This window comes from Lepidothrix coronata, unplaced genomic scaffold (genome assembly GCF_001604755.1).
Source record: "Lepidothrix coronata isolate B3197 unplaced genomic scaffold, Lepidothrix_coronata-1.0 Scaffold105, whole genome shotgun sequence".
NCBI classification, from domain to species: Eukaryota; Metazoa; Chordata; class Aves; order Passeriformes; family Pipridae; genus Lepidothrix; species Lepidothrix coronata.
The window spans coordinates 1,418,297-1,440,565 of NW_016690285.1; the positions used below are offsets into that span (position 1 = coordinate 1,418,297).

At 47.1% G+C, this 22,269-nt stretch overlaps 1 protein-coding gene across 1 annotated transcript; it reads right to left on the reverse strand.

Annotated features, from left to right (window-relative positions):
- Positions 1–243: 243 nt before the first annotated feature.
- RND3 (Rho family GTPase 3) lies at positions 244–12,328 on the reverse strand. Its single transcript, XM_017823816.1, has 5 exons — positions 12,068–12,328; positions 11,896–11,962; positions 5,050–5,159; positions 3,444–3,578; positions 244–716 (listed from the first exon to the last, which is right to left on the reverse strand). The coding sequence occupies exons 1-5, from the start codon at positions 12,215–12,217 to the stop codon at positions 465–467; spliced, it is 714 nt and encodes a 237-aa protein (XP_017679305.1). The 5' UTR covers positions 12,218–12,328; the 3' UTR covers positions 244–464.
- Between the last annotated feature and the right edge of the window lie 9,941 nt (positions 12,329–22,269).

The window sequence follows — 22,269 nt, forward strand, 5'->3', positions numbered from 1 at the left end:
TATCCTTTGGAAAACCAACTAGAAGGTCACAGGGGTAAGTTCCTTAATGAGAAGGGCACGTTAATAACGTCTTCCTTTAAAAAAAACCCCAAACATTAAAGTATTATTTTAACGAAATCAAAGTGGTAGCATCCAGGAGCAGAGCGTTAATAAAAAGAAACGAGCACTGTCCACGACATCTCTCCTCTGCAGTGTTGTTTTCCCATTCACTCTTCTCTCAGCAACATTCAAACATTTTGTTTCCCTTTTATTCTTTTGCTTTTTTTGGCATTTTCTTCAACGTGTCATTTCCTGATGCCACCTCAAGAGCCTTTTTTTTTTTTCTTCTAAGCACAGTCTCACCCACCAGGCGAAGTCTCCATTAAAGCCCCTCATTAAAACACCACGCGGCTTTTGTACTTCATCGAGCCTCCAACCCCCTCCTGGACGTTCTCCTCCTCCTCCAGGGAAAATCCAAAGGTCCTTCACATCACTGTGCAACTCTTTGCTTTGTCCTTTCTCAAGTCTGTGGCCACTGTGGACAGTTCTGGCCTGCCGGGCATGTGTGAGATTCGCTTTGTCGCCCTCTGCGATTTGTTTCGTTTCACGTTTTTGTTTGTTTTGTTCACACAAGCCAAGGTGGCGACGTGAAAAATGTCTCTGACGCTGTTTTCTGACTGTAAGGCTGAGCATTCGATGTACGTGGCTGCTCCAATCTGCTTGGCCATATTTGCACCCTGAGGGGAAACACAAAAAAAACCCCAAAAAACAACATGTGATCAATACTAAGGTTCTGAGGGAGCCAAAGCAAAGCTCATAATTACTTTGCAGAGATTTTTTTTCTTTTTTGGTGAAAACCAAAGCCAAGTCTCCAGCAGCTAATTCTGCAAAATAAACAGTTTTGCTTCCCAGGATGAGCTGAACAAGTATCCAACCATTTAGACAGAAACTGGAAGAGGAGAGAAACTTGCAAACAAGTGCAAAAAGCCTAAAGAGTCTTAATCTGGCCTATTTAGCACTTTCCCCTTAATTTGCCTATTTAGCACTTTCACCTTCAGCAATATCACCTTAACATGGGATCAATACTAAGATTTGGAGGGAGCCAAAGCAAAGCTCATAATTCCTTTTCAGTGCTGAGGTTTTTTTTGGTGAAAACCAAAGCTAAAGCTCCAGCAGCTAAGTTTGCAAAATAAAATAATTGTGAGTTTTGCTTCCCAGGATGAATTGAACAAGTATCCAACCACTTAGACAGAAACTGGAAGATTAGAGAAACTCAGTGACTTCTAAACAAGAGCAAAAAGTCTAAAGAGTCTTAGTGGGGCCTCTTTAGCAGTTTCACCTCAGCTTGAATCCATAAATTACATGCTCCTGGAAAAGGTCTGGAGCTGGCAGCTCCCAGATTTAAGCCTATCTCCAAGGAAAAAATGGATTCTGGGCCTTAAGGAATAATCAGCTGCCCCTGTTAAAGCAAAGTTCATAGGGAAATGTGCTGTGGGCTGTTGGCTCAGGGATGGTTCTATCAACTTCTAACCAGGGAATAGGGAAAAGATGGAAAAAAAGGACATTAGGGGTTAGAGGAGCCCTTCTTTTTTTGAGTTTGAGGGCACTAAAAGTCAAAGCAGGGATGTTTGTTCCAGCAGCACAAAGAAAACAACACGTGACACCCACAGATGACAATGACCCAATATCCTGTTGTGGATTTTGCTCCTGGGACACAATACAGCATTATGTGAAAAAAATGGAGTTGTCTCAGTGGAATTTTACTTCTGGGGGATGAATCTTTGGTGAAGTTATGAAATCCAACCACATCCTTGACATGCCACTCCTCACACAGTCATGGGCATGAGCTGGTTCAACCCCTCCTCTTTGCCGGGCTGATGGCACCAACCTCATCAGACCCAGTTGTCAATCCTCACTGTTTACCCTGCAGTGATGCAGCCACTTTATCAATTTGAAGTGGGAGTGGCTGATAAAGGAGTATTGGCTTGCAGGACAAGCCCTCCCCACAGTCAAACACCTCAGCTCCTACCAACCCACGCCGTGGAGCCTCGGCAGTGTTTGCTCAGGTGTAGCTCAGTGGAAGCGGGTAACACACAGGAGGAGGGTGTCACCACCAGGCCTTTATCCTCCCAGTGCTTCCTTATGAACTCCAGAGGAATGGGAAAGCCCCACTAAGCTCTCTGATCCCGTGTTGACTTAGCCAGGGGAGGGAATTTAAGATTAAGCCATGTCTCGACCCCGGAGGACCCAGCGCAGGAGTGTTGGGTTTGTTTCGTGCCACCAGGAATTTGGCAGCCCCAAAACACACCAAACACTGCTCAGTCCAAGCTTTTGCTTACAAAGACTAGAGAGGAAATCATGGGCTTCCCTGGAACACATACAATTTTCCCTTTGGATGCCAAGGAGTAGCTCCTGGCTCAGCCCTTGGTCTTCAGCTGACTCCTTTTCCTCAGGGGTACAGGCTGAGCTGTGAGTCCAGGGGTCAATCCACCTCCAGGGGAAAAATTCCACCTGCCACCAGATTTTTGATCACTCCCTGATCACTCAAGGGCTGAGACTCAGTGATTTTACTGAAGCACTGCAATTTCTCAATTTAAACATGCTGCAGGAGCAGAAGCAGCAATCCCATATTAGGAGCTGTTGGTTTGGGAATCTCAGATCGTGAATAAAACATCAAAAACTGGTTGATAGCACAGGATAAAGACACTGAAGTGGCTTCTGGAGGTACCACTCTCCCTCCTACAGGGTGGATCTGTCACCACCACTGTGATTCAGCTGCAGTGATCACACACATGTGAGTAATAAAGGCAAGTTGACCTCAGAGCCCAGTTTTCCCATTCCTGCTCTCCCATGACCTGATTCCTTTCCCTTTCACCTCAGTTTATCTATCCCCTAATAGCTCCAGACTTCTCACTTCCCCAGCAGCTCAGAACACTTCCAAGAATTAAGGTGCTTTCTGGCTTTGCTGCCACCTTCAGAGGGCCTACGAGGTGCCTTCCCAGGTATTTTAAGGTATCAAGATTTTAAAAGGGACAGATTAGATGCAAACACCTGTTGTGATGACAAGTCAAATGAATGCCATTCAAATCTAAGACATTTTTGGCAATTCTACCAATCTGTCAGTAAATAAGATGTGTCAGCTCTCAGTTCCTTTTTGGCGTCCTCAGGGGCAGAATGAGTTAAGTTTATTTACAATTCATTTAAAAATCTCTTTGCAACCAATAAGGCTACAATCTTATGGTGTTTAAAGCTATGATGTGTTGTGGGGCTGCAAGGATTTCCTGCTGCATCCAATCTGTGGGCAGGCTTTGCCTTTGCTCATCCCTTTCGAATTCACCTCCTAGAGCACATCTGCCTTCCAGGATGTCAACAAGGGGGGGAGAAATTGTTCCTAAAGATGGTTACAGCGACAGAAAAGGGGTTTATCTTCCACCCTTCAGTCCAAGGAAGGCTGTGGCACACACCTGGTCGTAGGACACGGGGGTCTGCCTGTGGTTGGAGAGCTCCACCAGCGTGGTGACGTCCGTGCGCAGATCCGACTTGCAGCCCACCAAGAGCATCTTGGTGTTGGGGCAAAACTCCTGGATTTCACCTTTCCACTGTAAAATTAAGTTGTTGTTATAAGCCAGGTGGTTAAATGTTTAAATCCACAAGCAGCAATAGGTACAAGATGAAGTTTAATAAGCCATGACATCCCACACAGAAATATTCTCCCGTAATTGTTCTGCCTCGGAGCTGATTTCTGAAGGCATCAGCTCCAGCACAACCCAGTCAGGGATGAAATCTTAGTATCTCACACACTCATTCATTCCACTGACTTACTAAGCAAGAGGAAATGAGATTATTTACCTACATGAGTAAAGGTTTGCAGACCTGTTGCTTCTCACACCCAGCCAGAGATTTTTGATATCTGGTGTCGCCACGTTCGGTGGCTCCTCAAGACAGAGCTACCACAAAATAAGCACTGCTAAATATTGGCTCAGGGCTAAATCCTCACACCTAGAACTGGACAAATCTGTCAGAGGTTCAACCTGTGAACCATCAAAATGCCCTTCAGACAGACCTTGTGATATATCCCTTGTTTTCCTCCCTCTCTACAAAGTCATTCTGAGAACACAAGAGAGCCAAAAATTCAGCAGCATGATGTGAACAGATGAGAATCCCTAATAGGTTAAAAACGCAAGAAAGTCAAAAATTTCACAGCATAACCTGAGCAGATGATAATCCCTAAAATCTAAGGTTATAATTTGGGTTTAAAAGCATATTAAGAAAAATTTACACAATGAGGCAACCTTACAGTAACCAACATTATCAGAGAGAATAAAAACACAGTTCTGGATGGTTCTTGGCACAGTTTGTAGCTGAGAGAACAGTTTTTGAGCATTTTCTGTAGGCTATTCAGAGCATTGTATGCCACTTTATCCCAGTGAGACAAGAACCACTGGCCCCAACTGCAGAAAAAAGAGGAACTTCAGGTCATTAAGCCTTAAAAAACAGTGCAAAGTTGAGTCATGCTCAGCGAGGGGAGCACCAGGACCACCTTGAACACAAGAGCCTGATTATCAAAATTCAATGTTTTCCCTCATGGAAAGTCTGACTCTGAATCTTGGGTCACTGAGATTGTATTTCTATGCCACTGCTTGGTCTGCTGGTGGCTTCCAGAGGGATTTGTCACTGGCTGAGGAATTATGTAAAGCCATGGCAGGAGTCCAAACCCTTGGCTGGCACGTTTTAACCACCTGTACAACATGGCCAAGTTTCTCAATCCTGTCTCTTACAGGAGCATCATGTGAGAGACAATTCCTTGCTGCACCTCACACCACCCTCAGCAACTCCCTGCTGTCTAAGGGCTGAGGAATGAGAATTTCCTTCAGCCCTCAACATCCATTAGCAGACCTTTTGTTTCCAATTAATTCACCCCTTTCAAACAAACAGAGCTCGAATTCCAGCCCTGCAAAGCACTGCCACCAAGAAACAAAGCGAAGCTTCCAGTGGAGGAACAGCAGCACCGATTTAAAGAGGAGAAAACACATCAAACAGTTTTATGCTCAAATGTTTCCCAAAACTTGCCTTTTTTAGGACACTGTCGAGAGTTTCTGGCCTACTGATGTCAAAGCAGATGAGGACAGCATCAGAATCTGGGTAGGAGAGGGGACGGACGTTGTCATAATAAGGAGACCCTGCAGGGAAACAAACAACATTTCTGTTAGTTTATATTTTATTTTCTGCACTTACTCAAGCTTATTCAGGAACTTTAGAGAAGTTTTCAGTTAAACTCTTTAATAGCACCCAGCTGGTTTTTTTCTCCAACAGAATAGTATCCCCCAAACACTCATCATTGTTCATTTTCCCCACTTTCCTATTGTTTCTTACCTCCAAAAGCAGCAGCTTTCCCAAGTAATTCAGAGTGATGGCACCCCAGTGATCCATCTCCCACCAAAAGCCTCCCAACAACAAGGAGAAGGAAACAGGGTCAGCCTAAGTTTAAGTCCCAGCATTAACCTGCAGGGATTTGACTCGGGAGAGCAAATCCTTGAACTCCAAAAGGCTTTCTCAAAGGAGATTTGCCACACTTGTGCTTCCATGGGAAAACAAAAACCACACAAAGCTTTGAAATTCAGCAGTTTTGATTTGTCTAACAGTTAATTTAAAACAAGCAGCTCCAAGGGCAAAAAAGCATCGTTAGTTGTCATGGATATTGGGAATTTTTAGATTAAATTCTTGCTTCCACTTAAAGCATTTATTGCAGGAGTCCAGCAGGAAGGAATCCCAGTCCTGTAGGCAGGCAAGTTGTCTGTCACAAAAAGCCTCATTAATCTGTAAACCAATAAATGCTTGCAATAAATGTTTATGTTTAGCCCATAAACCGGATTTTTATCAAGGAGATCAAAGCTAATTTAGTGATCTGGGGGAACAGATGCAGGCACAATATTGCACTTTGGGCATGTTTTACTTGCAGAGCTGGGAAGGGCTTTCTTTGAGAATGCTCAGGATGTGCAGAGTTACAAATACATCAGAAATGTCATTTTAATCAGCTAGTGAATCTGGCAACAGGTTTGGGGAAATAAAATCTTCTTTTTTTTTTTTTCCCCCTAAGAAAGAGGAAGCCAGCATCTGGTTTGGCCTGAAGTCTGCTGTGCTTCACCACCTGAGGAGAACGTACTTCTGATTTAAAAAGGTGCTTAAACCAGTTAAGTGGCTCAACAGGGCAAGAGCTTGGGCTTTAAAATGCATGCCTGGAACTTAAAACTCATAACACGCCCTTATTTCTGTATTTTTTTTTTTTTCTCACGAGCCTCCAACCCAGCACAGGACACACTCAACAAAACCACAGCTTTTGGGGGGTTATCAGCTAATTATGCCACCAATTTCCCAGCTCTCTGGGACTAATTGGCTGAAAGGCCTCAGAGGCTGAGGGATTAGGGAAATTCTTTGAGTTTTTCAGTGACAGGCGTTGCACAAGGCAGAGCAGGGGATGGTGTGAACAGTATGACTTCAGTTGGGCAGCTTCTACAGCACGGAAAGGAGTCAAGAATCCCAGGAATGTTGTTTTTGAAGTGAAGGGTAACACATGGGGAATGAAGCCTTACCAAACTAGGTAGCAGAAGGTAATTTGTTGCACGAGGCTGTTTTATTCAAATGCTCATCTTCATAAATGATGTCAAGCTGACAAAGAGGCAGCTGTCAAGAATTGCTCTTCACACCACAGTTAACTGAATTCAGCACTAAATGACATGTTGGGGACAACTCTGAGGGAGGTGACCCGTAGTAAACTACTCACTGGAGCTCAGCTCCGCTCCCAGGGACTACCAATGAGCATTTTCCCTACTAATTACTCCCCAGCTATCTCCAGCACTGCTATTACAGCTCCATCCTGCAGCCCCAGGGCCAAGTTATTCCTCCTGGAGCCCCAGGGGCCAAGGGATGTGCCCTGGACAGAGGAACTGCAGGACAATGTGCCATAAACTGGCCAAAGCCCAGCCCATCTCCCCGCTGAGCTCCAGCGTGTAAGGGCAGGATGGAAGAGCTTTAATGCCAAGTGGTTGCTGGCTGGAAAGGAGGCTCAAAAAAAAAAAAAAGCCTCACCCAGAAACTAATTCCTCAGACACATACCTATCTCCTCACTCAGCAGGCTCCAGGGATACAACACACCATATATGTCCACCAGCACGTATTTATGTATACACAGAGTCACCACCTCCAGCCCTGAGACTCCTTCCCACCCCGTCAGCTGGAGCTTTGAGGGTTTTGCTCCTCAGCTTTTCCCTCTGGAGCTCTCCTGGTAAGGATGCTGAGCTGGGATAAATGTATTTTCCGAGGCCAAGAGGAATATCCAACACCTTTGCTCTGGCAGAACAAACAGGAACCGTTTAAACTACTCGGGCTGCAGGATCCACAAAGGAAATTTCCTGCTCCCATTCAGCAGCAATAACTGAGCCTTTATTGCTGTGCAAATAAAGAGGGGCTGCAGCTCTCACTGTGCAGGCCTATTCAGGCTGGCATTTCATCCCAGAGAAACCCTCAGAAGGCAGGAATGCCAGGAATGAGGCTCACTCAAGTCTGAACAGACAACTCCAGCTCGCTCTTTTTCATCTTGAGTTTGCAGAGTTGAAGCCGTGCCAACCCTCGAAAACAGAAGGAAAATGTAGGGCTGGAGCAGTGGTATTTGTGGAGGAAAAAAAGAAAAATCAGCCTATTTGTTTTTGGGATCCTGCTCCTACAAAATAAAACGCTTTTGGCGAGGACAACACGGGTGATTTTTCAGTTTTAGCAAGGAATTGCTGATAGTTCATCTCCCTCTGTGCTGGGAGTCTATTCCAGCTGCAACCCTCCTTTTTTTATTTGTTTGGCAGCTTAAATAATTTAAGGCAAAATACTTGAAACATTAAGAACGATCTACTTTCGAAGCCTTAGATTTGGTGCAAAGTCCAACATAAATTCAGCTTTTAAACTGAAATCAAACCCCTCCCCAGCAATGTTGGTCTAGAGTAGATACTCTATAGACATTTAAGCTTAGGCTTACATGTTGCTATCTTAATAAATAATAGAATTATAACATTACGAGCTAGAGAATACTGAATTTGTTGGTGGTTTAGCACTGCTCTAAGATGCTAAATCAGGGAGAGCTGTTTGTCTGGAGGATCCAAAGCCACCAGCAGCTCCAAGCAGGTGGTTCAGCCCCACGTCCCACCACTTGCCCGTGGGCCTTGAGGCAAGTGATGCTCAGTAACAGGCAAGACTTTCCTATTTCCACACCACCAGGCTTCAGGTCTTTGTAGCCTTTTGGAGTCCAGTCAAGTGAAAGAACAACAGATGAGCAGCAGCATTTTCACTCCCAAACCCTTGGGCTCACTTAATTATCAGCTCCAGAGAAAACACATCAAACACACAGTGGCTGCTCCAAGGAGCTGATTCACTGCTGCTGGTTTTCCTCCTTCCAAAAACACTTGGCTGGTCTGGAGTTCAGGTGATTTTTCTGGGCTACCACAGAACCTGTGATCTCCAAGCACATGAGGATCACAAAATCCAGGGCATCTTCAGCGTTCTCATCAAAGAAGACAGGACTTTGGGAGGTGATTTGATTTTAATTCCAATTAAAATTAAAAACAAAAATAAAAAAATAAGAAAACTAGTTACTGTTACTTTGCCATTAAAATAAGAAAATCACACGGTTCAACTTCCAAGTGGAACTGGAAGGCAAAGGAAGAAACTGGACATTTCCTTTAAAGTGGTTACTGCCAGGGAACTTTGGGAATTAGGAACTTTAATTCCTCTAAGTTTCAGTCTCGGGAAAGAGAGACAGCACAAACTTCATAATTAATATTCTGCTTCTCTATGGACACTGAGTACATTGTATACATCCAAATCCCAGCAAAGCCAACTTGACTTAAAGCTCCAAGGCCCTTCTGGATTTAATTACCTGCTAATCCCCAGCAGTGCCCAAGTATTTCTGGCCCTGCTGTGAATTATTTTATTGGAGTATCCAGTGCAGTTTCCACGGTTCAAGCAATAAAAAGAGCCCTAAAATACATTTTAGGGAGACCCAGGTATGAATACCTAATTAATGCATGTGATTCCTATGCCACAGCTGCTGTTGTCCAAGCAAGAAATATAAATATCACTTTCAATGAAAAAAGCAAAAAAACTTGGTAATTACATTAGACCTTGACAGATAAAGATAGATAACTAATAGAGAAGTGTTCCACTACTGTGCAAGTACAAAATGAAGCTTTAACCTGGAGAAATTCTAACATTGTACCTCCCAAAACAAGCCCACAGCTCCCAAACAGCTCAAAACTACCACATGTTACCACAGAGTGGAATAATTTATGGTGCAGGGAGATTGCAACCAGACATTCCTGCTTTGAGAGGAGGCTCGGTAGTCCAAAACCCAATTGAAATTCAAGTTGGCAAGTGCTTCCCTTAATGCTGTGGCTAATTTAAATCCTTCTAATGATTTGCAGAACTAGACAGTACCAGAAAACATTTGAATAATGAACCTTCCCCTTCCACTCTTTACTTGTAAGAGTGTGTTGTGTCTTGGATATGCCCATAGGAATATGAGACAACAACAGCTTCCCAATAAACTGCCAGTCAGCTCTAAACTTTCCTATCAGCTGCATGACTCCTAAACTTTGTACCTAAGGGTCCTCTAGTAAAAAACACATTGTTATTAAACAATAAAGAATTATAAACAGCAGGGCCTGTTCTCACCCTGACACGAGACTGTTTTAACCCACAGCTTTTCTCATTTTCCCAGTGAGGAGAAAAAAAAAAATAAAAAAAAAATCTGGAAGTCAAGTATATCCTTCCAAAGGATTCACTGCAAAACCCAATTTTAATTCAAGGAAGGGAATAAAAGGTAAAGCAGCCTGTTAGATGCTCCCAGTTGGAAAAGAGTTAAAGAAAAGATGGACAATAAGTACTTGAAAGTATCTGCAATGTATTGCAATCAAATACCATCTTTCCCCCTCTTTCTAGAGATCCTGAAGAACCTCACCCTGACTCCAGCCAGGTTGCAATTCCTTCCAGGTTGCAACTGATCTTCCATTAGCACTTGGCAGTCAATCAGTCATATTTTTAAGTTAATTAGATCTAGCCCTGCTTCAAAAACGTCATTCAGACACATATTCTAATTCAGTAGAAGACCAGGACAAAGACTTGTAAAAATTAAATTACCAAGACTTGAAGATAATGCTAAAACACTATCTTATCTCCTGCTGGCTCTTATCTGCTGATGTGATTTTGCTCTGGGTTAATGGGTTTGGGGACTGCTGCTTCCTGCAGATGGTGAGGAGGGATGTTTATGGAGACAAAATTCCCCATTCAGACTCCTACAGGCAAAGGATCCACTCAGCAACATTTTATAAGACCAAGTATTGGCTTTTTCAAGTATTTCCTCTTGGTTTTTGGATGCCAGACAAATTACCCACTTGATCTCAAGCTTCTGACTCAACCAAATTTTCTGTTAGTTCAGGACAGTCCCAAGAGGACAAAAGGCTGCCAAGGTGTTCCTTCCACTGCATTTGCCTTTTGAAGTGCTATGGAATATTTCATTACATGGGTGTCTCCAGCCTTTGACATCCAGATCCCAAACCTTCCCATGTCAAACAGCTTCACCTGTGTATTTTAATAGCTAAAGATAAAATTTTCCAAAATAACCATTAATTTTTAATAAGCCCTCATTCCACGGTTAAAGCCAGCTTAGTAATGAGGATGAAAGCTCAAACCAGACACACTCTGGAAGTCTGCAAGTCTCACTTGGCATAAGATGAAGAAAAAAAAATCAGCTCAGAGCCACGCTGATACTGGTTGTGGGCTGAGACTGCCTTTTCCCAGTAATCGTGTTGCAAGAATTTGGAATCATTTCTTCAAGAGCACGAGGAAAGCCAACCCGCCTCCTGAACTCCTTTTTTTAAAGAGGGATTAACATTTTCATTTCTGGTAGGAGAACTGCTGTCACATTGAGCAGAAATTGCTGGCTCCAAATTCAGCATTAACGAGCCATCGCCACGGGCTGCCTGAAGAAGAAAGGGGGTTGTGTGTCCTGGCAGGTTCCTCCGGGTTTTTTTTCCTCAATCAGTTCTGTGGATAATGATGCTCCCACACCTCTGTTAATGGTTCCTGGTGTCACTCACCCCTGGACACCTCAGAGTTCTCAGTTATCCAGAGCAGAGACACCCTGGCTGCCCACGCTCCTCTGCAGCAAGTTTAGGGGTGCATCCTCACCCCCCTGGCTCTAAGCTCAGTCCAAATTATCAAGATCTAGGAGAGTTCATGTCTTAACATGTCTTAACATATCGACTGAGATAGCCAAGCACTAAAAAACTCAACCTTTCAGCCAGTTTTTGGCATGGTCACTGAAGATGCAACTGGAAAAACGAAGAGGACCTTCAAAATTTATTTCATTATGTAGAAGGGGATGGTTCCTTCTGCATCCTAGAGGAACAGGGATAACAGAGGAACAGGGGATAATGGCTAAAGGCTTTCCCTAAAAAAGCCTTTCCTGCCCTTAAAGACTCTCTAAAACATCGTGGGAGAAAAAAAAAAAAGTCTACTATTTTATAAAACACCAAGCAGGCATCAAGGAGCTCCGAGGCGAGCTGATGTCATTTGCCATCACCGTAAAAACACCTTTTCACTCTCCTACGAGGGTTTCCAGGCAGCAGCGGAGCGAAGGTGCCGCCGGAGCTGCCCGGCTGAGCTCGCCGCAGGCAGGTGAGGACACAAACCCCTGCAATGCTGACGAATCGTCCACACCCTCAGCCCAAGTATATCCCTAAAGTACATCTCGGATTTTTTTTTTTTTTTTACAAAAAAGCACCCAGGAGCAGCTGGATGCGGAGAGGGCGAGGGGCTGCGGGAGCTGCGGATCCCCCCCCCTCCAGATTCCCGGGATGCGAAGGGAGCGCTCACCCGAGGTGTCCCAGAGGCTGAGCTCGATGCGCTGCGTGTCGATCTCGAAGCTCGTGGGGACGTAGCTCTGCCGGGAGACAGCGCAGGGTCAGCCCGCCAGCATGGACCGAACCCGACCCCAACCCCGACCCCATCCCGGCTCCAAGCCCAAGCCCGCTCCCGTCCCTCTCACCTCGGGGAAGCAGTCCTTGGCGAAGACGTGGAGCAGCGCGGTCTTCCCGCACTGGCTGTCCCCCACCACCACGATCTTGCACTTCACGTTCTGGTTGGGATCCATCACCGCCTTGCTCGATAACTTCTGGCTCGCTCTTCTTTCCTTCATTGATCTCCGCTTAGTCCCTCGGCCGGCCACGACAGAAGAGGAGGAAAAAAAAAACAAACAAACAAAAAAAACCAACCCACGCACAATACGGTTTCCTCGCAAAAAAAAAAAAAAAAAGGTAAAAATAATTTAAAAAAAGTGCCGAGGTGGAGGTGGCAGAGCCGCGGAGGCGCCGCCGCCGCTGCTCCCGCCCGTCCGCCCGCCGGTCCCGCGCTCACTGCTTTGTCCCCCCGCCGCACGCCCCCATTTATAGCCTCGCGCCCGCCAATCACCGCCCGCCTCCCGCGCGGGCCACGCCCCCCTCCGCCGCGCGCCGCCGGAGCACAGCGCCCCCTGGGGGAGCCGCGCGGCGGGGCAGCCCCTCGGCCAGGGGAGGGCGGCGTGAGGGCGGCGCGGCGCCCCGGGCAGCGGCGGGACAATAAAGGGCGTTTTTGTGGCGTTCTTTTAAAATTTTAGACAGGCCGTCCTTATATGTCAGCGCTACGCTTGGGAATCTGCGGTATGTGGGGCTGTGTGGCCTCCAGAGGGGCGGACAGGTGGTCCAGGGTCCCTCAGGGTGGTCCAGTGCCTCAGGCGGGGATGAGGAGGGATGAGAGAAGAGACTTGAGGAGAGATGATGAGAACCGAGGAGGAATGAGGAGAACTGAGGAGGGGTGAGAGCTGAGACATGAGGAGAACCAAGGAGAGCTGAAAAGAACTGAGGAGGGCTGAGGAGACACGAGGAGGACCAAGGAGAGATGAGAAGAACTGAGGAGGGCTGAGGAGACACGAGGAGGACTGAAAAAGGCTGAGAAGGTCTGAGGGGAGCTGAGAAGGGCTGAGGAGAGTTGAGGAGGGCTGAAAAAGACTGAGGAGAATTAAGGAGAGATGAGGAAACGTGAAGAGGCTGAGGAGAGATGAAAAATGCTGAGGAGGGATGAGGAGGGCTGAAAAAGGCTGAGGAAGGCTGAAAAAAGCTGAGGAGGGCTGACGGATGCTGAGGAGGGCTGAGCAGAGCCCCTGGGCTCAGGAGAGCCGCCCACCTTCAGCCCGGACTGCCCCGCAGGGCTGGCTCAGCAGGGTGGTGCTCGTGATGGTGGGCAAAGGGGCTTTTCCCCCAAAATATGGTCACAAGGAGCATGTCGGGATCTCACAAAAGTGTAGAATTGTGGAATATCCTGAGTTGGAAAGCACCCACAAGGACCATCCTGTCCAACTCCTGGCCCTGCACAGACACCCCAACAATCCCATCCTGTCCTGAGAGCGTTGTCCAAACCCTCCTGGAGCTCTGGCAGCCTTGGGGCTGTTCCCACTGCCCTGGGGAGCCTGGTCAGTGCCAACCACCCTCTGGGGGAAGAACCTTTTCCTGAGATCCAACCTGACCCTGCCCTGGCACAGCTCCAGCCCTTCCCTCAGGTCACCAGAGAGCAGAGATCGGTGCTGCCCATCATTAACTTCCTATTTTTCAGCTTCCTGGATACAACCCCAAGCCAAACTGGCTGAGGGCTGACATCATTCCTGAAGGGAGAGCCCCGAACAAGGGCTGGTTTGTGAGCGGCTCGTAACACTCCTCTCCTTCAAGTGCTCCTCTCCTCTCCCATATGGCTCTGCATGGCACACAGATGCCCTCGGAAAGGGCTGCCAGCAGAGGAGGGCTGGAGCAGAGCCTGCCTCCCCTCCTTGCTCAGACCAGGCTTTGCTCAGCCCAGGCTTCGCCTGGCGCAGCTGGACACAAGAGTGTCCTTCCTGAAGGTGGGGTCTTGGCCTTATCTCTTGAGTCATCCAGGTCATGAACTGTCTCCGTGCCAGTTCTGGGCTGAAACGTGAGCAATTCATCAAGTTTTACAACAACACGCTGAAAAAAGGAAGCACCACCGTCCCGTGCATGTTTGACCATAGGGAGATGCTGCACTGACTCACACAGGAGAATCCCAAACATGACATTTCAAAGCTCAGTGCTGATATTTTTGACTTTGCTGTGACGTGTCGCATCTTCATCTGGTCAAATTACTCATCTCTAATGAATTTTCCAAAGAATTTGGTTTCCGTTTGGAAATCACGAGCGAAACACTGAAATTTGCAGCGTGTGCCTTATTTGTAAAGCCTTGGAGCAAACAGATTTCCATCTCTTTTTTTTTTTGTTTTTAATTTAAAGCTAATCTCAGCTCTTTTGCAGCCTCCATCCAACCCTGCTGTCCACCAGGGTTTTGGATATATGGCGGAATGGGAGGAATAAGCAAAGAAACTTAATGCTCACTGCAAGGTGGGTTTCTCCCTGTTTTTCAATTGTCAATATCTGAAGAGGAGATAAATCTGGAAAAATACAGTTGTGTCAATGCTGTCAGGTCTTCTCCAAAGGGCAGAAAATCCTGTTTTTTCTGCCTCCCCTTCCACTCTGCACTGAAACACGTGGCAGCCTCATGGGCAGGGGCAGGTGGGACAGAGCTCTGGAGGTCCTGCTCTGCCTCTCTGAGTCCAACATGCCAACAGAGCAGTATCCGTGAAATACAAGCAGGGAAGAAGACGGGGCTGAAAGAGCTCTTTGTTCATCCTGGATGGGAGCTGGGTGTGAACATCTGCTCCCGTTCAGTTCCTCGGGCACCTTCCTACACGTGGACACAAGATGCACCAAAGCCAGTGCTGATGCTGCCCGTTCCTTGGTGGTTTGGCTTGGCCAAACCTTGGAGGAGGAACTGGTGCCCCGGGGCTGGGGGAGACATCTCCCTCACACAGCTCACATGGAAAATCCACCCTCATCCAGCTATGTGAGGAATGTGGAAACTTTAACGCACGAGAAACACTTACTCATCACGGGCAGAGAGCTTCCATCACCACTCTTCCCAGTGAGATCATGTTTACATGATTTGTTTTTTCCTCTCCAGAGCTTGCCAGCATCACCCTGCCAAACCCCAGGGATTTTGGGGTGCCCTGCAGTGCCCTGGGCACCGGTGACAATCAATAAACCAGTTCCTGCCTGCTCAGAAACCTCCAGCTCATTGTCATTCCTTGGGGAAGCTGCTCCAGATATGTTAATCCCCATAAAACTATTATTCATGTCATACTCTTAAGTTTAATGCCTTTTCCCATATCTTGATAACGCGGTGGGGGTTGGGGTTTCCATCAGTATTGTTCACACGCAGTCTGGATCTGGATTTATAAAGCAGAGAGGTTCGTGCTTTGCTCAAATTCCCCGTTTTTCTCCAGATCTGATCCTAGACTTTCACAGTTTCTCCTCTTTCCATCCAAGAAAACATTCTGTGTGTATTAATAACACACACACAATCTAGTACTGGCGTGGTAATGACTCCCAATCTGATATAAGATTTCATGGGAATATCAAAATACGTTTTTCTGCTCTCACAAGTAATCTGTCCGAACGCTTTCTACTGCTATAATAAATCAGCTGAGAACAAGTGCTTTCGGTTTCAGAGTATGTGCTCCACGATTTAAATGTAAAATTGCCCTCCAAATCTCTCTCTCCGTTCAACGCCAACTCCTAAAGCATCCACGGAAAGTATGGAACAATACACATAAACCACGGGCCTTACACATCCCACTCCTCCTCCTTTCTGTGCGCAGCTAGAGGGGAGGCACATTAAAAGAACATTATGAAGGTTCAAGGTCAGGCATTTGTGGATTAGGAAATGCGTGCTTCCTGTGTGTCGGAAGCGTGGGCTCCCTCGTGAGTACGTGGGGATAGTCATTAATTTCGGGATCACGGGTTATTTTTTTTCCCGGCTCCCATTCAGCCCACGGAGTTGTATTGTCACCTTAACGAGCAGCTATTCAGAAACATCTGCACCTCTCCCGGGCCGCCGTGTAATCCCTGCCTCATTTAGGGCCGCTATTCACAGCCGCCTCCTGAACACAGACCCATTTGTTATCTCTTCTGCCGGGCTTATCAATGTCATATTCGAGTTCTTAACAGATGAAAAGAGATTATTTCTCGCTCTGCCGTGTGAGCCACGCGATCTGAGCCGGCCTGTTTGACTGGGAGAAGCGCTGAGGTCACAAGTACCCGCTAATTCCGGTCCATTCCCAATCCTTAACCTTATGCAGATGTTGGAAACAGAGCTCCTGCTACTTTCCTGGGCAGCCATGAGGGGTTAGGCTTCAAATCAGAGACCGCATTGCCTGTGTAGGGAATTCTGTAGGGAATTCTCGCTCGAGGAAAAACAGGGTTTAAGCAGCTCGACTGCCACGCGTGGCTCAGACCCTGCCAAGGCACCAAACCCCAATTTCCTCCTGCTCCAGCGAGGGTTTAAAATGGATGATGGCAGGGTAAGAACGAGCATCTCCCCGTTCTGTGATGTTGGTGTAATAATATGCAGGAACATCGGCATGAAAATCAATGCTAATTAGCTGTGAACTGAAAACAAAATGAAGCTTGACACTCTTATAATCCTGTATTTTGGCATTTAGAAATCTGTCTATAGCTACACTGCCGAGGAAGAGCTGAATAAATTCATAACATTAGTTCGAGACAAGTGACTCTCCCTCACCTGACTGACAGGTCGTTGGGTGCTACAGCTCGGATGGGATATAAAGCTCAGCTATTCCAAGTTTCAAGAGCTGAGGGCAACGCTTTAACAAAATTGTAAACCCTCCAAAATGCTTTTAAAAGCCCTTAATAATTAAGGCAGGATATTAAGGCAGAGGACAAGGTATTTTAAAATACTGATTGTGGTGTAATTACTCATGCACAAGCAGGAATCCCACCTCTCATGGCAGCCCCGTGCACTGTTGGCAGTGCCAGCAGCTCCTGGGATGTATCCAAAGGGCCCATTCCAAGATATTTATCCACATGGCATCAGCAGAATGGCAGGTGTGATGTTCTCTCCCCTTTACAGAGGGTTAATGCAGTGGATAAATGACTTTTCCAGCAGCACACGTGGAGACCACAGTGAAGTGAGGCGATCAGCCTTTTCCCATGTTTGCTCTCTTCCCATCACACCACCCAGCTAAGGAGGCTCTGTAAAAGCCAGGAAAATTATGCGGATTATTCACACATATATCTGGATTCTGCCTCTGGAAAAGCTTGATGTGTTGAGAATAGGAAAATGGGTCTTTTAGGAGCCAGAGAAATGTTACCTGAGGCCACTTCTTAAAATCAGGGAATCCCAGAATGGTTTGGGTTGGAAGGGACCTTAAAGACCAGCTTGTTCCACCCCCTGCCATGGGCAGGGACACCTTCCAGGTGCTCCAAGCCCCGTCCAACCTGGCCTTGGACACTTCTAGGGATGGGGAAAGGAGGTTCTTGCAAGGGCTCAGGTTCAGACACACCCACTGTGCCTTAGGGCTGCTTGACCTTCTCATCCCACCAGCTGGGGAATTGCCTCAGATCAAAACTCCCCTGAAGCAGAACTTATTCCAGTTGGGTAAATACAGCTAAAACAGGCAAACTCCTGGATAAACACAGTGAAAGTATCTCATGCAAATCCTGCTGCTTGGCTGTTCCATTATGGATGATTTGCCGGCGCTCACAGGGAGAACAAATCGTGCATCAGGGGTGTTCTGCCATCCATGGAATCACGTGCAGCTCAAGGACATTCCCTGCTGCAGGATGGTGCTGCAGGGAACAGCCTTCAGTGAGCAGGAACACACAGGAGAAGCCACAACTCAGCATTCCGAGCCCACAGCTGTAACTCCGGTATTTGGGCTGAATTCCTGATGCTGTTGTGCATTCCTGGCTCCAACAAAATCAGCACAAACATCTCAGGAAGCGCTTGGATCCACGGGGATCAAAGAGTCCGTGTCCTTAATCTGGATGACAACACAGGATTGAATTTCAACAACAAGGAAGGATTGTTTTGAGATTCATTTTATTCAAAGCCCCGTCGGAATTTGAAGAAACACCCAGAGCTGTATTACATTGATCTGGGTCTGAACTCTGATCTGAACCAGTTTGATCCAAAGATCCATTGAAATGTGTGGAGAAAATCCCATTGAATTTATCGTGCTTTGGCTCGGAGTGAAATGATTTCTAGACGTTGTTGGAGAACATCCTGCAGACAAAAAGATTTCCTTTTCAGTTCCTGGAGGTTAATTATGGAAATTCCTCGCAGAGGATCGGCAGTGCCAGTTGCTGGGGAGACAGTAGAACTATTTGATAGGAAATTCTAGCCTAGAGCTGCATAAAAATTTTCTGACTGGATGGTTTTCCATCAGAAATATTGATATGCTGAAGGCCACTTTCCTTTGCAGAACTCTTGGGTTTCAGTAAAATTTGGTATTAGAAAGTCTCCGATATGAAATTCTCAGCTGAGGTTGCACCATTCTGATTTAACCTTTTTTTTTTTTTAATTAATATTAAATTCCAAGCTTTGTCTACGATGCAGTTTCTGGAAAGGTATAGGAAATGAGCAAACTTGGAATATTTAGTCAAAGGACGGATGATTTCATTTCACAAGGAATTTTGAAATCTTTTAACTTTAATCCCATTTTGGGTTGGAAAAAACGAGTGAGGTTGTGTAACCCCCCAATTCTCACCCAGCTCTGACCAAAGGCAGACACTGGGAGCAGCTTCCAGGATTAGGAAGCAGTGGATTAGGTCAGTACTGCGTGTCCTTACCCATTCCCTGCACTTCCCAGGGCTTCCCTGAAGGCAAAGCAGCTTTAAAGTATTGCTGAAGAGCAGAAAACTCTGCATTGATAAATGTGTTCTCTTGGCTGGGGCACCACCGGGGTGGTTTCATTGTTCCAAGGAGGTTCAGAGTGTTTCTCCTCGCTGGAATTGTGCTCCCCACCCCTTCATACCACACCAAGCCTCAAATATTCGGTGAACCAAAGCTTTCCTGGCTGCACACACATACTTGGCATTCCTGCCCGTGTGAATGAGTAACAGCAGCAGCACAGACCCTCGGAAAACATAGCAAACATTTTTTTGGGGGCCATTTGAAACTCTTTACACGCTTCAATGTTGATTTTTATTGTTGTTTTCTGTCGTTCCCCCCCCACCCAGGCTTGGCCTTTCCCACCATAAAGTGGCAGGGGCGAGTTCTGAGCTGAATGTCACCACTTGTGGGGCTGGCAGGTTTAGCTTGGAGGGCCACTCGTGCCAGGCTGGGATTAATCTGCCTCTGATCTGTGGAAAAACCTCAGGAATTTCATGGGGGAAAAGCAGGATGGCCACGGGCATCCATGTGGATAAACCACCCACTGTCTCGTAGCAAGCAGAGGGGATTGTATGTCCAGAGCCCAGAGCTTCTGTAAATCAAATAACAGAGAGGAGAAACCCTCTGTGGGAAGTGCTCTGCAGTGCCATGCTGGGGTTTGGGAGATACAAAGGCATCCATGGGATTGGGCAGTGAAATCTCTGGCTGAAAAATAAGAATAGCAAATGTTCAACCTTATTAAACTTCCACTGGAAAAGCAAAAGCTGCTCGAGCAAGTCCTTGCCCTCAAATTTCTAATTAACTGGAATTGTTGAGGCAGCTCCTGCGTGGCCGAGGGATCTGTGCTCTGGGAGGAGCTGCTCTCCAGGGCTCTTGGAGGGAGGCTGCAGCACAAAAATGAGATTTAAACCAGGCCCCCGGGTCAAACAGGACATTTCTGGGTCACGGTGGCCCTGGCCTCGATTTTCACCCGTGTGCCTGCAGCCAGGAAGATAAAATGCAGAGTTTTGCTCCATTTCTCTGCTCGCTTCCAGATGCTGGAATGGTGTGTGGAGGGGTGCAACTTTTCCAGGATCTGGAGCTCAGAAAGCACCAGGATGGATGGATGGATGGATGGATGGATGGATGGATGGATGGATGGATGGATGGAGGGTGGGCATCAGGCTGGGGGTCCCACAGCTGCCACTGCCATCCCACCCCACAGCAAAAGCCTCTCCCACCTCAGCAGCTCCTAAACCAGATTATCCTGGAAAAGTGCGAACATCTGTGGGTCACACTTTGACTCCCTAATTAGGCTAATTAGGGAAGTGTTGGTTGCAGCAGGTTTCACACACTTTCCACCCTGAGATTTTTCCACAGGCAGGGAAAGTTGGTGGCTCGAACTGCATGACTCAGAAAGGACTAACTGGTCTTCTAACACCTTTGCTCTTTGGTCTTTTGTCGTGAGGTGTTTGCAAATGAATCATTCAAAGGTTTAAATGTCTTCTTCCTACACTGCTGTTTAATAAATAGAACAAGTTTTTTTTGGAAGGTTACAGGACACAAGGGCTGGTGGAGCAGCTTCACTTTGTTCTCAGCTTGGTGTGAAGTGTGTAGGGAAGGAAGGGTTGGAGGGATCCTGCAGGATGTTGCTGCTCCATCCCTTCACCTCCAAACCCCACAAAGCAGGGCAAGACGAGGGATCCAGGCATTTCTGGGCTTTCAGGAACAGCCTGGAAACCACAGCAGGAGTGTAAATCACTCCAAAACTCCCCTTGCCTACACTGGCTGCATTAAAAATTAATTACTGAGCTTAGTTGTTTCATCTGGAAGGCAAGACAGAGCAATAAGAACCAAATCCTGTCCTCAGATAAAACCGTGACATCAGCTCGCACGGGGCGGTCTGGGAGCCTCCAGGAGCCTCCAGGAGCCTGGAGCTGAGCTTTCCCTTTGCATATTCCATGCTCAGCACATCCAGGTGAGCGGCTGCACACGCCTGGCTGGGTTTTCATGCCCAGGTTGGATTTCAGCTGGAACATGTATTAGCAAAGTCAAAGGAAAGCCTCATTTTTTCGCCATAAAAGGTAGGGAGCGAAATTCCAGAGCTGAATTAACATGTCCTGCTGCTCCTCAACGTGGGAAAAGAATGCTGTGTCCTCCCACATATCTGCTTCCCATCCCAGGGCTGCTTCCCTCTTTCCAACTTGTCTGTGCAAGTCAAACCTTTAGTGCCATGAGCCAACAATTAATTATAAGGGTATAATCACCTCTCATAAAGAAAGACCCAGGCAGAAGCCAGGGCTGGTGCTCTCAATGCTTACATAGCTTTTCTCCCGCTGTATTTTCCAAATTAATTGGAGTATTCCATAGTTTTCACAGCTCTGGGGGGACATCTGGCACAGAAATCTCATCTGACCTCCTGCCTAAAAAATAATGATGGGGAGAGAGGAGTATCCAGCAGCCAAGGGTGTTTCTGCCACGCTGTGGGGGTTTGAGAGGGTATTCCTGGTGGGAATGGGATCCGGTGTAGGGTCATCCCTGCTTGAGTGCACACACAGCACTGCTCCACAACTTAATCCCTGTGAAAATCAGCAGGGAATGGATGGCAAATCTCAAAGAAAAAGGGAATTGGGAATTGAGCTTTGGAAGAATGAGGATGCTCTTGGAACAGTTTTCTCCTGTGGAAATGAGGATGACAGAGAGGGCAATGCACTGGCAATAACTAAAAGCTGACTTTAGACACTAAAATAGGTACATTTTCAGCTTTCTGGAATCTTCTGGTCCAAGGAAAAAGAAATTTGCTCTGTTCCTGGTTCTCCTGCCAGTTTTCCAGCGGGATGTGGGGCAAGCCAGTTCACGTCTCCGTGCCTCTCTCCTTATCTGAGCCTCGTAGGAACTCCCAGGCTCACAAGGGCACCGGGAGGGTGAACCCATTGCCACCTCCTCCAAAAGAGCTCTGCTGCCTCCTGGGAGCCTGGGATTTGGCTGGAAAACGTGCTGGGTGCCTCTGCTCCCTCCCTGATGGGTCCTTGCGTGCTGCTGCCAGAGGATGGTGCATTCCAGAGCTGCTTCCTCCACTGCCCTTCCACTGACTGGCAGATTCCATGTTTGTCCCCAGGACAAGGAGACACTAAATCTGAGCTGATCCTGGTAGTGGGAGGGCAGAGGGAACATCCAGGGAGCAAAGCCTGGGCCGGAGGGTCGTGGTGCAAACCTAGAATGTTCCAGGAAAACCAGGAGCACTCTCAGCTGCTTTTCCAAAAGGAATGGCAGCTGGAAAAGGGCGAGATCCACACGCTCTGGAGGGTCGTGCCAGTGAGCACAGCCAGTCCCCTGGGCTTGGGCAAGGAGGGTGATGGCATTTGCTGCCTGGCATCCTTTCCCCAGTGCCAGTTTAACCACACCTGGAACCTGTGGCTGCTCCAGACAAGCCAGGTCACATCCCTGGCGGTTCCAAAGCTGCCGTGAACCGAGCCCAGA

Excerpts from the sequence above, each read along its gene's own strand:
- RND3 (XM_017823816.1), bottom strand. The coding sequence starts at position 12,217 with ATGAAGGAAAGAAGAGCGAGCCAGAAGTTATCGAGCAAGGCGGTGATG. Across the intron at positions 11,963-12,067 it reads CCAAGGACTGCTTCCCCGAG|AGCTACGTCCCCACGAGCTT; the intron begins GTGAGAGGGACG and ends GTCTCCCGGCAG. Across the intron at positions 3,579-5,049 it reads TCGACAGTGTCCTAAAAAAG|TGGAAAGGTGAAATCCAGGA; the intron begins GCAAGTTTTGGG and ends TTAATTTTACAG.